This window comes from Pinus tabuliformis, chromosome 5_2 (genome assembly GCF_031772625.1).
Source record: "Pinus tabuliformis cultivar Carrire ecotype Pingquan chromosome 5_2, CPIR1, whole genome shotgun sequence".
Classification (NCBI taxonomy): domain Eukaryota; kingdom Viridiplantae; phylum Streptophyta; class Pinopsida; order Pinales; family Pinaceae; genus Pinus; species Pinus tabuliformis.
The window spans coordinates 1003791058-1003809914 of NC_142306.1; the positions used below are offsets into that span (position 1 = coordinate 1003791058).

Below are 18857 nucleotides of genomic sequence, written 5' to 3' on the forward strand. Positions count from 1 at the left end.
TTAGAACATTTAACAAAAACTTGAAAACTGAAATCAAACAAAAACATAAAATAAATTATACCTAAAATAAGCAAATAAGCATGCAAGTGAGGCCATGGGGGCCCTCCATAACTCCACAAGCACACCACTTCAATGGAGACTCAAATGTAGAAGCAAAATTGAAGTATGATCCTTTATTCCAAAATCTCCATTACAAACCAACTCTAAGATTACAACTCTAAGCTTCTAAGATTACATACTCCAAAATTCTAAGATTACAAAAACTTCAAGATTCTAAGATTACAAATGGAGGAGATTGTACTCCTATTTATACAATGGGATGAGTAACAAACTCATAATGATCATCCACTAATATCTCTTTAGTTCCATAAATCTCTCAACCATCTAGACACATAACCCCTTTTGTCCTTGATCTTCTCCATGAGGTTTATCTCTTCAAATTCGAATTTGATCATTCAAGGCCACATAAAGGTGTCTTGGAAGCTTCCTTGGCACCTACACATGTCACAAAAACAACCCACTTTCCATATATAAAGTAAAATATATTATTTTCTAATATTTAATCAAGAATTTCTCTTAAAAATTCTTAAAAATAAATAATATTTGGAAAATATAAATGAGACCCATTAATGGTGAATAATAGGGAAAATGAAGTGACATGGTGGTGAATAATGGGTGATATAATGGAAGCATAGGTGAAAAATGTTTGGTAATGAGTGATATTTGTATGACATTTTGAAGTCCAAACAATGATACAGTGTAAAAATAGTGTTCGAGAAAGATACTTGGAAGATGGTTTGGGGAGCACTGGTATTGATGCAGGGAGTTCGGATTGGAACTCCGTACAAGCTACAAGGTAGCACTGTTATTGATGGGTGCAACAGTTTTGTGGTTCCTGAAAGTGGAGCAAAAAATCTAGTGGTCTCTGGAGAAAAGACCATGCTATGGCATCAAAGGCTTGGACATATTGGAGAGAAGGGCATTTGAATACTTCATGGTAAAAGTATGGTAGAAGGTATGACTAATAGCTCTCTGGATTTTGATTTCTGTGAAACTCTCTGGATTTTGATTTCTGTGAAAATTGTGTATATGGGAAGCAGAATCTGGTGAGTTTCCCCTCTGGGTGGTAAGAGGGTGAAACAAATATTAGAACTTGTGCATACTGATGTGTTTGGATCTATGAAGGTTCCATCACTGGGTAAGTCTATGTACTATGTATCATTTATAGATGACTTCTCAAGTAATACATGGATATATTTTCTCAAGAAGAAATCTGAATTCTTTGAAAGGTTTAAAGAATTTAAGGCTCTGGTGGAAAACGAGACAGAGAAGAAGATAAAGGTGTTGAGGACAGATAACAGTGAAGAGTTTTGCAGCAAGGAATTTGAAGAATTATGTAAGAAGTGTGGTATAACATGACAAAAGACTACTCCATACACACCTGAGAAAAATGGAGTTGCATAAAGAATGAACAAGACGTTGATGGAAAGGGTAAGAAGCATGCTCAGTGGTGCTGAGTTAGGACAGGAATTCTGGCCAGAGGCGGGGGAGACAGCATGTTACCTGATCAACAGATCACCTTGATCAGCGTTGGAGGATAAGATTCCACAAGAGGTATGGACTGGTAAGGAACCCTCTCTTTCAAATCTAAGGGTATTTGGATGTGATGCATATGTACATGTTCCAAAGGAGAAAAGAACAAAGTTGGATAGTACATTTGAAAAGTGCATCTTTATTGGGTATAAGGATGGTTTAAAGGGTTATAAGCTTTGGAACCCAGTAAGAAGGAACGTTGTGTGCAGCCGAGATGTGGTGTTCAGAGAGGTGAAAAATGTTATTAAACATGAAGTCCCATGAAAGAAAACTGAGAAGATAGAGTTTGAGCTAAAGGAGGAATAATCAGACTCTATAGCAGAAGAGGAACCAAAAGATGAAGAGCCACAAACTCCGGTTTTGAGAATATCACTTTGAGAAAAAAGGCAGCTAGAAAGGTATAGTCCATCTGCTTTCTGTTCAAATTTTTCTTTATCTATTACTGATGATGATCCCAGAACTGTGAAGGAAGTAGTAGATTCAGAGGATGGAAAACTCTGGAAAGAGGCCACGGTTGATGAAATGGCGTCTTTGCACAAAAATGAGCCTTGGGATCTGGTGGAGTTGCCGGCTGGAAGGAAACCCATTGGTAGAAAATGGGTGTTCAAGGAGAAGACAAATGCAGAAGGAAAGGTGGAGATAAACAAAGCTCGGTTGGTAGAAAAAGGTTATTCCCAGGTGCTGGGAATTGATTTTGGTGATATTTTTTCTCTTATTGCCAAGGTAGCTTCTATTAGATTACTTTTATCTGTTGTTGTTGCTTTTTATTTTGAGGTAGAACAGATGGATGTGAAGACAACATTTCTTCATGGGGATTTGGAAGAGGAGATCTACATGAAGCAACCTAAAGGCTTTACGGTGAAGGGTAAGAAAGAACTGGTATGCAAGTTAAAAAAGTCTCTATATGGGCTAAAACAGTCACCAAGGATGTGGTATCAGAAATTTGATACATTTATACGGGGACTTGGCTTCACCATAAGCAAAGCAGATCATTATGTGTATTTTAAATCAATTGGTGACCATGTTATTTATCTGGTCTTGTATGTGGATGATATGTTGCTGGTTGGAAATGACAAAGAAATTATCCAGGATTTGAATACCCAATTGGCCTCCAAATACGACATGAAAGATCTTGGTGCTGCAAACTATATTTTAGGCAGGGAAATTAAAAGAGATCGGGCAAAGAGGAAGCTTTGGTTAAATTAGAGGAGGTATGTCGAGATAATACTGTAGAGGTTTAATATGCAGGATAGTAAACCGGTGAAGGTTCCTATTCCTGTAGGTGTGAATTTATCTTTTGAACAGTGTCCCAAGACACAAGAAGAGGAAGAGGACATGTCCCATGTTCCATATGCAAGTGCAGTTGGTAGCCTAATGTATGCAATGGTCTGTACTAGACCAGACATTGCACATGCAATGGGAGTATTGAGAAGGTTTATGTCAAAAGTAGGGAAGGAGCAATGGACAACAATAAAGCGGGTTTTCAGGTATTTGCATGACACTAGTGATTATGGTTTGTGCTACCAAGGAAGACTAGGATTGGATAGAGTGTTGGATATTCGTGGCTTTGTTGATGCAGACTGGGCTGGAGATCTGGATCAGAGAAGATCTACAAGTGGGTATGTGTTTAACCTATTTGGAGGTGCAGTCAGTTGGATGAGTAAGAAACAATCTGTAGTGGCACTATCAACTACAGAGGCAGAATACATGGCAGCCACTGATGCAAGCAAGGAAGTAATTTGGTTGTATCAATTGTGTTCAAGTATGGAGTCAGTACAGGGATCTATAAGGATAAACTGTGATAACCAAAGTGCAATTTTCTTGGCAAAGAACACTGCTTATAATTTAAAGACAAAGCACATTGATGTTTAGTATCACTTTGTGAGGGATATGATAGAATACAAAAAGGCGTTGCTGGTAAAGGTGGACACTTTGAAGAATACTGCAAATGGATTGACAAAATCTGTGAGCTCTGAGAAGTTCTCTTCGTGTAGAGAAACAATGGGTGTTGCAGAGCTGGATAAATGACTAAGCTCTCTTGTGGCCCGCTGTGGAAAGAAAATGACAAGTGGGAGAATGTTGGGTTGTGTTATATTCTTTCCACGACTAGTCCCCCTATTTAACTGGGGGGTGGAGACCCCCCTTCATTGCATCAATTGCATAGCGGGGGGGTCACAGGGGGTTTGAGTGGAGCGGGTAGCCCCCCTCTACGGGGTCCGGGGCAGCACCCTAGGGAAATTTTTTTGGGACCCTATATTAGGTGGGATGAACCTACCTATGGTTTTGTGCATGGTTTTAGCACATGGTTTTGGGCGCAATGATTTTTGGTCCATGGTATTGGATGCTTCGGCATGTATAAATATGTATTGTAACATTGAAAGGAACATAATAAAAAGTCAAGTTGGTAGTCCCAATTTTGGGATCCAAGGGAAAATATCTGTGTATATGTGTTTTATGTGTTATGCTCTCGTCTTTGTTTATTTTCTATTTTAGAATTCGTATGCAGGTAATTTATGTACAGTGTTAAAACCTACACCTTGAAGGATTGAAGTAAATTGAGAGGGTTGGAGCTCTAATGGATTGGATTCCTCATACAAGGTTGGAGCCTGGATTGATTTTAGAGGATTCGTGAGTCCTCATAAGAGGTTGGAGCCTCGTTGAGATTAGGTTGGAGCCTGAACTTTTGAGGCTTAGAGTACTAATACAAGATTGGACCCTTGTAGAAATTATAATTTTGGTGCACTGGTTGGAGGTTCAATTGTTGTAGAGGATAGGAGTCCTTATTGTTTTTTTTATTCATAAAATTATTTTTGTTGTTGTACATCTTGTGTTCTAGTTTAGCTAGTGATCTTAACTAGCATAATATAACAATTGTAAAGAAAAATTGATTCAACCCTCTCCCCTACCCCTTAGTATTTCCAAGAGACATTGCTTTTCTATTTCAAAAATATTTTAGTTTTACTTTAAGAGGGACATGTATCAACTCCACGTCTCACACATCACCTTCATACTACACTACAGAATATACCTCTATCAAAATAATGATTAAACATATACATTAAAATATTTGATTTTTATCAATATTTTAATAAATTAGGGTTAAATGGAGGTAGTGTATAAAGGAAGAACTTAGAACATCACATAAATGCAAAACTATTAAGAACCCATCATATGAAATCTGCTTTGTAAACTAAAATAGATAACGATCCCTGGACAACAAAATATGCCAACAACGGACCTGTTGAGGATCTCATCCTAATCAGTGATATAGGCCCAGGTTCCCTAGTCTGGAATGCAGCAAAGCAACACAAAAATTTAATCCAACAGCACAGCTTCTGGGAAGTTAGGGACGACACTATTGCAAGGTTCTGGGAAGATTCCTGGCAGCAAAAACATAAACTAAAAGAATTGATCAATACTCACCAAATTCCTAACTGGGAAACACAAAGGCATGATAAGATTAATCAATATTGGAAACCTAACATTTCTCAAGGATTCAGGCAATGGCTAAACTCTGATCACATCATCCAGAACGACTTGGCGTCCGACTAGCAAATCCTGGGAATGGAACTCTCCAATCAGAACATAAGATACACAGATAAGAAGGATGTGCTCAGATGGGGCTATGAAGCAAGAGGCATTTTCACTACGCATGAAGCTTACAACATAATCATAAAAGATTCCGCACTCAAAGATCCTCTCTGGACCAATATATGGGCCCCTAACATCTGGCCGAAGGTGTCCACCTTACTTTGGTTGCTTTGTCGAAACAAAATCCTCACTTGGGATAATTTGAGGAAGATAAACTTTCACGAACCTTCTATCTATCCCAATTGTAAACATGAAGAAGAAACCACCTGGCACCTCATGAATACGTGCTCACTAGCTCACAAGCTCTGGGAAAAAGTCATTTTTTGATGCCAAAGGAACAACAGAATTAACGAAGACATTCCTACCACAGTACGCAATTGGGCAAGAAATCCTTATAAGAGTAAGGTACTGAACTCCTTATGGAAGCTCATCCCAGGCCTTCTCATGTGGACTACATGGAAAGAGAGGAATAAACGTATCTTCAAGGATCAGTCCTCGCCTATGGAAATCATATGGAACACTGTCTACCAAAACCTCAAGGAAACTCTTCTACTTCAAACTTGGCATGATGATGACCTTCCCTCCTTGCCACAGGAAAAGAACATCTGGAACAACTGGAGTCTACAATGGAATCAAGAATTGAAAATCTCTACTAAATTGGTAGCAAAAAGTACAATATCAGACAAATGGTTTCCTCCACCCCAGCATGTGATTCAACTGAACTTCGATGGAGCCTTGAAAGGCAATCCAGGCAAAGCAGGGTTTGGAGGAATTTTCAAAGATCATTTAGGCACTCCTCTTCTAACATTCATAGGCTCAAATGGATGGGATACAAATAACTCAGCAGAACTTGAAGGGTTATGGCAAGGGCTCCTTCTAGCTCATTCACATGGTTTCTTCCCACTCATGATTGAAGGTGACTCTCAAATCCTAATAAATATGGTGAATAAAATTCTGCAGGGGTCTTCCTCAAACAAAGTAGGCAACAGTTGGAGACTAGCAGAAAGACTGGAACTTATTGAGGTTTAGCTCAGGACCCACAGAGCAGTTAATTTCAAACATATTTGCCGCGAAGGCAATAAGGTGGCTAACCTTCTTGCCAACATAGGTGTGGAGAGTAGCACTGCTTTGAATGCAAACGCGCTATCTACCATAGCCATGGAGGCTCAGATAAAGGAATTCAATGAACTAGTAGAGAAAGAGAAGGCACAGGAAGCAGGAGAGCACCCGGATGCAAGTGATACACAGTGAATTAATGGCAACAATTAATACTGGCGGCGAGAGGACAGGCCACTTGGCTGATGACGCCTCTCCCCATACCACCCTAAGATGCCCTCTTGACACACCGCAAGTGACATTTATTGCAGGCTCGAATCCAGGAAAAGTCATTAACTGTTTGGACATGGATTTACCTCGGTTCATCGTCTCACCCTCTCCCCTGCTCCACTGCAACTTCCCACTCCAAGCGTTCGATCCTAGCTCCCGCACTGTAACTAGGCGTCGCTGCTAGTTAGTCTACTGCGCTGATTTTGGAAATGGGTATCACCATTCCCATTCCAGTCTCTGCTATCTAACCATTGCTCAGACTGACCCTGCTCCCCCTCACAATCCCTCTGTTAGCTCTCCCTCTGTCATCGCTCCTTCTGTCATACCTCCCTCTGAACATTCAGCCAGCATTTCCAGCATGGTGAGGCATCGCATGCAAAGTCGAAGAGGTGGAACCCGAGGAGGCAGTTCTCGTCCTCAGACTGATGCGCACCTTGAGCCCTCTGCCTCCTCTCCCTCCCCTGAACTGCATCATCCCCAGAGGTATGGTTCGGGCAGATATCCTAGCACTCGAAGTGTATGGAGTCATGCTTGGTCTTCAGGAGCAAATCATGGTGATTTTGAAGTGCAAGCTGCTAGTTTTCCCTTGCCCCTTCATCCTGCTCCCTACTCAACCCAATTTAGATTCTGTAGCACTCTGAACAGGCCTGTAATTACTGCAACTATCTCCATACTCTTCACCAAAGACAATGAGCAGTTGGCTTCTCAGGTGGACAATTTCGACTTGCAGCAAGAGGAAGCCCCCAGACGCGGTAATGGAAGAGACACAGGGAAGAACGTGCTGGACGAAGGTAATTTTGCTCTACATGGCAAGAGTATTGGTGGCAGTCAGCATGCTGAGGGTGGTAGCTCTACTGCCAGGCGCTGCCCAGGTGGTATCGGTTATGACAGGTTAGCCTCGCAGGTGGTGACTGACGGGCATGGCAACGCCCTTTCGGAGGAGGAGCCACATGGCAGTGGAGGTGAGCCACACGGCAGGATGTCGACAGACAAGGCGAATGATTGGGCATGCCCAATTGTTGAGGAACCCATCCCGGATGATTTCAAATAGTATGACATGGATGCCAGGTGTCTTCTGTCTAGTTTTTTGCTTTTGCTAGTTTCGGTTCGAATCTGGTCTTTTGTCTAGATCTTTGTCGTGAGAAATCTCACTGGTTCCTTGGTTGTTTCCGGTTTCAAGAATTGATACCCTTGCTGGTTTTTTGTTTTTTGTTCCTATGGACTGATTTCCCTAATGTTGGGGCAGTCCAGATATATTCTGAAACACTATGTTAAACTCTGCTGAGGCTTAGTCCTCTCTGTACATTTTTGTTTATATCAATAGATTATCTTAACTTAGAAAAAAAAAATAGATAACGATCCCTCCCTCATGCCGTATATATATATCTATATATATATATATATATATATATATATATATATATATATATATATATATATTGGGGTTGTAGCATCTCTAGAGAATCCTGGAGAAAGATTGAACAAATCTAGAAGCGTTTTATAACGTATAACCTCAAAATTAAAAGCAACACACCCTATCCTATTCTCCTTATAGAAGTGGGTCTTTTCTCTATCGAGAGCCTAGCTATGACTAGGCTTCTGTTATACAAGCACAAACTTAATAACATAGGAGACCATAGACTTCCTAAGCTAGCTTTAAATTCCATCCAAAACCACCTAAGGCTCAAACGAGGTTGGTATAAAGACACCAGGGCCTGGTTAAACCATTGGGAGATCGACGAGAATGTTGCATTACAAAACATTGATAACATTAAAAATATTGTTACTTCTAAGTTCAAAGAAAAAATGTGGTGTGAGAAAGATTTAGCAACTAAAAGAAAATTAACATATTATAAGGAGGTCATCAACTCCACCCTAGAAGATCAAAAGTATCTCTCTGTTTTAACTAGCTCAAAGAAAAAAATTAATATAGCCAAGATTAGAACGAACTCTCATGAGCTCCATAGTGAAACGGGTCGTTGGGTAGTTCCTAAAACACCATGGATGGAAAGGTTTTTCCATCGCTGTGAGAATACAAACATCGAGGATGAAAATCAATTCCTCTTAGAGTGCCCCGCGTACAACCACATTAGATTTCAGTTTCAAAATCTTTGTTGCAATACTGACCTTCCTAGCCTTTTACGATGTCAAAATTACAGTGAGCCCGGGAGGCTCCTCTCTAAGCTTTGTGAGCATAGGAATAAAATCTTAAATCAAACTAATTAATTTGTTTCTTTAGGTCCGATAGACCAAAGTTTGGTCTCAGTGGACGTTAACCATCATGATCATCATCATCATCATAATTTTAATAGAAAATATTAAAAAAATATTTTATTTCAATTTTTGTAAATTAAAATTAAAAAGTTAATCAATACAAATTTATTTTATATTATTTATAACTAACCTAGATCTATCTTAACTCTAGATCTATTAAATGACTGGAGGGATCAATTTTTTCACTCTAAAAGAGGTTTGCATCTCAAGAGATTTGATCCCTCCCAACACTTGGATTGGGTTTGCATTTCAAGAGATTTGATCCCTCTTAGAACTTGGTAGATCCAGAGTTAAGATGGATCTAAGTTCATTTAATTTCCGCTTTAAATATGTTATATTGCACATGAATACCATGGGTTATAAATACAATGGGTCATTTTTTTTAATATTGTTTTTTTTAAGTAAAAATGTTTACATTGCATTGTATTATTTTATTTTTATGTAATTTAACTTAGTCAAAATGTTAAACATTACATTACAACATCTCTACCCTACTAGACTGGAGAGTGAGTAATTAAAAATCATAATAAAATAAATCAATAGACATATATTTTTTCAAATTTAAAAATAAAATAATTAAAAATAATAATAATAATAATAAATAATATAAATAATTCAATATAAATATTAATAAATAATAAAATAAATTAGAGTAATTCATGGGATGGTATCATTTCCAAATAAACTACCAAAGTCTTACAATGAGGTTTGGGGAAAACAACAAACTTTAAATATAAAAACAATTTAAATGCATTTCAAATTAAAGTTACCAAAGTTTTATATTGTGGGGAATTTGGCTAGGTCTATTGTTTGTTTGAAGATTTTGTGGTTTTCTATAAAGTTATAGAACATAATGCAAGATAGCCTTACTACTAAAATGGAAGAAGATCAAGTTAATAAAATATGTGAAGTTGCTACTGTTATAGGGTATAGTATGAGGTAGTGTATAGTATGAGGTTTCTTTGATCTAGTTAGTCAGGGGATGTTTGTGGTGTGGCTATAGTCATTTTCTTCTCCCATACTATGATGATTAAATGAAAACTAGGTATTGGCCAAGACACACATTTTACACTTGAAATCCTTGCTATGTGGTGTGCCATGAGGATTGTCTTTTGAAATTGTATGGGATTCAAAAGTCCTTGTGGTTTGGTTCAATGAAAGAATTGACTTATGGGTCCTTCATTTAGAATCACAGTAAAGGAAAATATGCTAGCTACAAGAGCAATATGACGATATGCAAGTTCTTCATACATACAAGGAAAATAATACCAGGGTAAAGGAAAATCTGCTAGCTACAAGAGCAATATGATGATATGCAAGTTCTTCATACATACACGGAAAATAATACCATGACAGATATGTTATCCAAGGAAACTCTGCTATTAGATGTTGCTTTAATTTCTATCTTTAAAGTGTCTACTAATAATGTGTTGTCTATTTTGTTCTTTACTATGTTTGATTTTATTCAAATAAGTTTTAGTTAAGTTTTCAGATATGTTCAAGCTCTAAGATATATCTAGAATTTTATTCTGAATACTAAATACAACTTTTATTTTATCACATGTGCTCCTATGCACTGGAAAAATTGTATTTTTGATTTTCTATTAAAACTAAAAATATATTTTTCCAAACAGATAAAAAGCTACCAAAATCTTATGATGAGCTTGGGTGGAAACAACAAACCTTAAATCTGAAAACAATTTAAATGCATTTCAAGGTAATGCTCGGAGTAGCCTCAATCACCTTATAGCTTTTGATGGAGTGGTATCATTTCCCTATGAGCTACCGAAGTCTTACGCTGAGGTTCATGCACAACAAGAAGTTTAAAAATAAAATAAAACCATTTAAATACATTTGAATTCTCAAGTAGTGCATAGAAATTAAATAGCTAATAAACCTAGATAAACATTAATTCATGGAAATCAAAACACCTACCTGTCTTAAATTGGAACGCCTTAGGAAAAAGAGTTTGCAAAACACCACTCTTACTAACGTCTCATGAAAAACAGTTTGCGAGGTACGTTTTACGTACTGTTTATTTATTTTGCGGAGGACTATAATGTAGATACTGTGGCAGGGGTGCCTAATCTTTCCTACTTGCTTCGCGTTGAATTGAATGACATTGTAATTCTGCAACTTTTGACTAAAACGTTCAACGTCGAACGAACTTCAAGAGTCCCAAATTGGCCCAAATGCCGGAATGCCCACAGCTTTGCATCCGTTGACCACATCCCTGCTTCCGCTCGGATTACTCGTCACGATCACCACTTCGCCTCCCCACCTTCGCACTGCTTCCACTGTCATCTCCCAAACGTTTGGCCGACCAAACACAGCTGTGTCGTGGATCACCATCTTCTCCGCAGGGTAACTCTTTATCTTTCTCACAATCTCCTCCCCGAAATTCTCTTCAATCCCTTTCGCCACCCAGATGACATATACATCGGCAGGGCAAGGCTGCAGCATAAAGGAGAGGATGACGCAGATTCCCGAACCCGTTGCCACTACCACCACCCTTTTATACATGTTTATCAGATAAGGCAACACTGCGAAGTGCAGCCTACGGACCCACAAGTGTGTGGGAGGCTCCGATACGAGTCGTCTGGTGAAGTCCCCAACGGCCCCGGCCAACATCATGTGCTCCTCCTTCCCGTCCGATATAATCCCAAACGCATGCCAATCTGATAGAGGCGAACGGCTGATTCTGCCCAGGATGCCTGATTCTATTCCGCCTTGGAACTTGATTAGGCTCGCGTGATTCGAAGGTGCCGACACTTTCACCGGAACTCTTCTCGCGAACAACCATGGGAAGATTATAGCCAACGTTATGACTACAGTGAACCAGAATTCCTGCTTCTTCACCAGACTCGAACCACGAGCGTCATAGGATTTGTCGACTGGATTGTAGCTTGCAGTGAGGATAACGAAGGCCCAGAGCAAAGCAAGCGCAGCCCACCCGGCAAAGCGGTGAAAGTTTTCGAAGACATTGTGATGCAGGTGACGCAGTACAGGAAATGCTGCGAGTGAGCTTATGATAAGGAATCCCAGGATGGCGCTTGCGACTCCTATAATTTCATCGGAACTGCTCTCACGGTGGGAGAGTGTTTGGTGCAAGGAGTAAATGAGCCACAATATCGACGAAACCCCGCATCCGCTGTGAATTCCTCCCACGCTCTGGAGAAACGAGGTAGCGGCGGTCTTTACCGGGAGTGGAACCCATGACCACCTGCCTAGCAGCTTCACCGTGATCCAGAAGACGCATCGAAGAAAAGCCTCGCTTCGGCAGAGCACCGAGGCGAGAATGTTCCCAATGGAGAAAAGAGCAGCTTTCTCTTCAGCGTAGGGGAAGTAGCCTGTAATTGCCGCAACCAATCCAAGTAAGTTCACAGCGAAGCACAGAGAGAAGAGGCGCTTATAGACAGTGAAGAGGCCTTGATCTAACAATATCACTGACAGCCGCGATTCCTTCGACCCAGGTTTTGCTGCTGCCGCTTTCTTGGACCGACTCAAGCTGGTGCTCTTCAAGCCACTCGCAGGTCTGGATAGTTCTACCGGGTCCTCTATGTCATGGAGATCTTCATATTCCTTGTCCTCTTCCTCCTCGTCACTCTCATCTATATCACAGAAATGGCTGCTGGAACGGCTGTAGGTTCTTTCTGAATTGAAGCGGGATGATAGTACAGGAGCCAATTTTGAAACAGAAAGCGTCGACTGACGGCGCCAGGAGTAGCAAACCCGGGGAGGAGGAGCGGCGGCTGTGGCCGAGTTACCATCTTCATTTGTAGAATCAGAAACAAAGTTGTTCTTATTCGTATTGATTTCGAAAGAAACCCCCCGACAGCTACAGTATTTCGTCAGTTCGGCCATTACTAAGCAAAAAGAAGCTCGTTGATTGAATGTAAGAATCAAGACAGAGTCCGACAGAACTTAATGAATTTGATAGTCTATATGAAACCTGAATTGACGGATGGAATGAATTCCCTGAGGAAAGATCATTAATCCAGAATTGAATACTTGGCTACGTTGTACTTATAGCCGAATGTGCCGATGCGAGCTAAGCCCAAATTCAGTTATATTTTTATTTTTACATTCTGAGCGTCTGTCGTCAAGCCATGTGGTTGTGAATGGCAGCACAGATATTTATTTTTCTAGCGAACAAGAGGCTGCGATTGTGATCCGAATTACTCAATTCACGAGTGTTTCGGATTGCAAGAAAATCCCCTGGAAATTACACTGATTCGGCTTTTCATTTAGTCTCAGTGGATCATCATTTAATATTATCAGGAAACTTGAAATTTCTGCGAAATGATTTAAATAGATTGCTTATGTAGTCGCGTGAATGAAAAAGACAGACAGTAATCAACAAGTCTAATAATTTTAGCTGTTCCATTTCGCCCTAGTAATTACAGAATTCAACGTAATCTTCGTTGGATTCCATCGATTGGACGGAGATGTTGAATTCTGTGTTGGATACCATGAATTCGACGAAGTCAAAGTGAAACAGTACCAATAGAGAGAAGACTTATCCAATTAAATTTTATTAATCCATCCATTCTACATTGCTTAATTATTTTCTTTTATATAATTATAAGTATTTGTTTTATATAATTATAGATAATTCTTCAACTATTTCCATAATATCTTTTATAATCTTTTATTATCTCTTCAAATCCTTTTATGAATCTCTCAATAAATTTTCATCCCTATTTTCAATCTTTCCTCCTAATTTTAGATAAACTTTTAAAATCAATCTATATCTCATTATATTATTATTAGTTTATTATTATATTATTTATTTATTATACAAATATAATTCATATTATAACTTTTATATATGCTTATGTATTTTATATATTTTTTAATTCTAATATTTATGGAAAAAATGAACCAATGACTTATTAATTTACCCATTTACCATTCATCTACCCATTCACCATCAGTCCAAGCTTAAGCCTGCTGGAGTGTTCTTACCATTAAATTACAGATTTCACTTTATTTTTTATTTTTATTTTTAATTTGCTTTTACTTTTTTTATATATATTTTTTTATGTGTTTCATTTTTATTTTTAATTAATTTTTTTCATTAAATTTTATATTTTCAAAGTTATTTTTTTAATTTGATTTTTTAATATATATATATATATATATATATATATAAACACTTCAAAAATCATCCTAAAAAATAGCTATCAATAACACCACTTCTCAAAACTATCATAAAAATCATGAGTAAATATGATATGTTTTTTACTAAATTCATAACTTCTTAGCATTTAATTCTTCATATATAATTTTATTTAAAAGTTAATTTTATCGATATCTTACCTTATTTTGTTTTGATGGATGTTCATTAATTTATTAAATGTTCAAAAGAAATACTTTAATTACCTATATATATGATAGTTTATATGCTCAACAACAATTCCTCTGGGAGTCCAGCGCTGGGCAAGTTGTTGTTCAGCAGGACATGAAAATTCTGATAGCCGGAGCTCTCCCAAACCGGAGAAAGGCCCAAATGGCAAACCTGAGCGGAATCCCCACGACGGTTGCCACCTCTACCGAAGCGCGTAGTCTAACGAGGTGGAGGAGTTGCCCGGAAAGTTATAGAAATTCTGGTTATATTTAAAGAAAATCTGGCAAGGATTTTTGTAAATCCAAGTTATAGTTGTTAAACTTCAAAATTCTGAGTGTTCTGGACGTTTTTGATGGTGCTGAATCCATTTTCATCATCAAAAACACGATTCAAACACTATCTCTACAAAAAAATTTGAAATGTTTTTCACCTAGATTCTAACCACTTTGAACTGTCCGGGTAATTCCTCCTCCTCGTTAGACGACTCCCTACCGAAGGCGAGGAAACTCCATTGTCGGATCAAAAACCTAACAGGTGTACAACTCAGATTAATTCCAAGTGTGTTACAGCTCGGGTCTTGAGAACTTTCTAAAAAGAATTTAACAAGCACCGTGATGAAATATGAACCCCGAAACTAATGCTAAATTTAGTCTATTTCAATATCTTACCTTATTTTCTTTTGATTGGTGTTCGTTAATTTATTAAATGTTCAAAAGAAATACTTTCATTACATAAAAATCTGATAATCTATTAATTCAATATCTTATCTTATTTTGATTTGTGTTCATTAATTTAATAAATGTTGAAAATAAATATTTCCGTTACGGAGATATATGATAGTTTATTAATTCAGTTTATGTTAATTTGAAATGACTCGAGTTATTTTGAAATGTTATACGTTATCTGTTTTTATTTTTATTTTTAATGAAAATATAAGGAGAAATGTTTTTCTTATTTTTATAATTAAGATCAATGAGTTACATTTAAATATATTTTGAAAACAGCGTTTCATGGCATTCTATTTATTTATATAAACTATATTTACAATGCTATTTAAAATATGGTTGATTTCGCAATACCAAATATGTTTGAGTTCACAATAACAAATTTCAAATAGAGATTGCTATCAAAATTTTCTTTCACCATGTTTTAATGATTTTTTTGTCATTTCAGTTTTAAAAAAAATGTTTGGAATTGTGAAAGGAAAGTTTCAAATAGAGATTGCCATCAAAATGAAGCAGTTGTTGACCAATGCTCGAGTTCTTAAGATTGCAGATCTAGGCAAAGAGTTCATGATGTGTATAGATGCCTGCAAAAGTGTAATGCCCCAGGAAAATGTAAATATTTGACTTTACTGTGGTTAAAAAAAACTGAATATGACATTATTTATTGTTTTGGAATTTAATAATATTTTTATTGTTCCTTTAATAAATAAGAAATGTTTTCTTGGAGAAAGCTAGCAACTTCTGAGAGGGAAGTTGGGGAAAAATGGTTGCAGTGAACTGCAACCCTAACCACCTCCCCTAACTGGGAAGGTTCCTAGAGGAGAAGGGGAGGAAGGAGGTTAGTTTGTGCGGGAAGGACAGGCAGAGAGGAAAAAAGAAAAGAATAGAGGGCTAAGTCTAGTGAGGACCAGATAGCCAGGCACTAGGTGTTGATATCTTGCCGAGGACAACAGTCCTGCAAGTGAGCACGGGGGAGAGATTCTGGTCCCGAAAGATGAATCTCGAGGTTGGGTGGCAGATTGGAAGCAGAAGACAAGAGAAAGTTCCGCTTCTGTAAAACTACGCAGAGCACAGTGATACAGGAAGCAGAGGTGAGCAATTCGGTTGCAGTCAGACTAGAACAACGAGCAGACAGGTACGGAAATTACCACTGAGGTGCCTAATTAAGTTTGTGCCATTAATTAAGTCTGTGCCATTAATTAAGTTTGTGCCATTTATAACTTGAAATTCGTAACAGCAAATTTTAGTGCAGCTATAACTCTCAATCAAAAGGGAAAACTCAGAAATAATGGTAATAGAGTGATTAATTGTTATCTACATTTAAAAAGGAAATGAGAAAGGAAAGTACAGCTAGAACTCTCATAGGTTATGGGAAATCTGTTCGTAACAGTGTCACTGCAGAACAAACGTAGGGTCACAAAATGATTGGACCCCGTGAAATCCCTGTTCATTAGAGAAATCCTTAAGGGTGGGGGGGTTAGTTAATGACCCGACAGAAACGTTTTCCCTCCATTGAGTAATTCGGGCGTGTAGAAAAACTGAAGCTGACACTGTATAAAATAAAAAATAAAAAAAATGTATTCAGATATACATGCATCTGATAGGATTGTACAGGTGAATAATGGAAAACAAAACCCTAGGACACTTCATCCTGAAGGCATAGGTAGTAGAAGGGCATGACGTGCCAAATTGGCAACAACCGAGTTAGATAAATGAGCATGGTAGGAAACTGTAGTAGAGCGACCTTCTCAAGAAAAGAAAAGGACTAAGTGCAATAACTATTTAAATAAACATCCTTTCGCAAACTAACGAACAATTGGATACTCAGAACTTTAAAATGAATTTAGTTGATATTATGTTGAATATTCTCATAATAATAACAGTAGTCACCATCAAGACGGTGGTGGGAAATTCTTTTAACAAATCTGTTATCTGCGAAATACCAGGGACAGCTGATACACAGTATGAGGCTACGACTAATCTTTGTCAACTGTTTAAACGAGAAAACAAGGAGATACAGATAGATAAGGACAACGACCCTTGGAAATTCTCTGATAACAGTAAGGTTAAGTGGGTTCCCTGAAACTCTTTATAAACCCTAAAAAGAACAAACAGAGAATTTGACAGAAGATGTTATAGCCATATTCTTTTACTTCAAGCAAAAAACTATGATCAAAGAAATACCCATGAATATATGTATAATAGCCATAGCTCGGATGATAGCCAACCAGATTCAAAAACCCTTGAGTCATATACACATTTGGACATGTAACATGGATACCTAAAGAGAATAGTAAATAAACTGGAACATGACTGGTATTTCAAATAATTCTTATATACATGGAAATTTATAAACAACCAGGCATGCCACAGGGTCAAACCCTGACAAGTATTAATGCATTGATTCAACTAAAACAGCCACTGTCCATGCCTCATTCTGGAGGCAAACCCTCAACGCGAATACCGCGCAAGGGTTTCTAACTTCCATGGCACATAGTTGATAACTTACATAAGCCTCTAAACTCAAAAGACTGCGAGCTATCCGTGAGATAGCTTAGGAATTCAGTGGAACCAAGAAACCCTGCCAGTATGCGGGGAAATAAAACTCAGCTGAAAAACCCTCAATTTGCAGATAACTTCTTACCCGGAAACTTGGCAGCGAGTCTGGTAAATGACTACCACGCAACCTTAGCGAATAGCTCCAGAGTCCTGGAGAAGGGCCCTACGATCATACCACAATAATCCATTAGTTAGACAGGGTTGGGAAAGATGCCTATCAAGGGAAAGTTTCAATGGTAGAAAAATTCTAATACTTGAAACCAGAATACTTACCCGAGGCTCCACCAGGATGAGCAGATGCCATAGTCTGTTTTCCAGGAGCTTCTAAACCATTCTGGTACCTGGAACAATAGTCGAACAGGTCGCAGAAAACAAACAACAGGGAAATGGAGCCGGTGCCAACACGAGGAAACAGTATATCAAACGAGGAATGGTTGACATAATCCCAAGAAGAACTTTGAACCATAGATTTGTAAACCCCCATGACATCCGTCGATCTGGTGACAAGCCCAAGGATGGTGGCTACGATGGTCAAGCCTACTCGTGCCATGCATAGGGTAGAGAAATGAGATTTACACCAAGCGTACAAACTCAATGTTTAATTAATAACAAATGCCAGATGTCAAACCAAGTCACCCACTTGCAGTTCGCGGGTAGTTGGGTGTTTTCCCAAGGTAACAATAGGTTAATGAACTCTGAAGAGACAGGACCGAGCTTTTATTACCATCGGGGAAAACTACCAGTTGGTTGCCCAAAAAACGGTAGAATGGTTGGAGCAATAAATATTGCGTTAAGTCACCAGTTACACTGACATGGAAAACAGTCATACAGTGGGAATACCAAATTTAAAAAAAAAAAAAAAATTATGATGGAGACATTACAAGTGTTATCAGAGGCCAGTTACAAAACTGAGGCCTCTAGGAATTGAAAATTGAAAATTGAAACAGAAAATAGCACATACAACAAATTGAAAAATTGAAACAGAGAGTAGCACATACAATTTATTTTTGTAGTTAGTGTATTGATTTACTTTTCTCATGTTAAGGATAGGAAACTGGAAGACTGACAGTATGAGAAGAGGGGACAGTGCGTCACACAGGTATGCGATGGGTCAGGGACCTGTACCTAGCCCTGAGAATAATCCCGAGCTATGGGTACAGCTCAGAGAGGAAGCTCGCAATACAAACCAGGCTATTTTGGAGACAGTGCAGGAATTGAAAAATGAAATGGCCCGGTTACGTGAAGATAATGCACGACTAACTATGGAACAAGAGAGAATTATAAAAAGCATGTCCGACAAACAGAACCAACCGCCAGCTAATCCCAGTGCGGAACAGAAAAGAATGTCAGAAGAACAGAATCACCACACAGAACCTGAAGGATCGGAAGAGAGGGAGGAACGATTTGATAATGCATCTAAACAACAGACTTCAAAAAGG

General features: G+C 38.2%; 1 protein-coding gene across 1 annotated transcript; it reads right to left on the minus strand.

The window, feature by feature from the left end:
* Positions 1–10953: 10953 nt before the first annotated feature.
* Positions 10954–12648, minus strand: LOC149162677 (adenylate-forming reductase 03009-like). Its single transcript, XM_089435263.1, has one exon. It carries the CDS (start codon positions 12646–12648, stop codon positions 10954–10956), a length of 1695 nt encoding a protein of 564 aa, XP_089291389.1.
* Between the last annotated feature and the right edge of the window lie 6209 nt (positions 12649–18857).

Bases quoted from the DNA above. Each gene is read 5' to 3' on its own strand.
- LOC149162677 (XM_089435263.1), bottom strand. From the start codon at position 12,648: ATGGCCGAACTGACGAAATACTGTAGCTGTCGGGGGGTTTCTTTCGAA.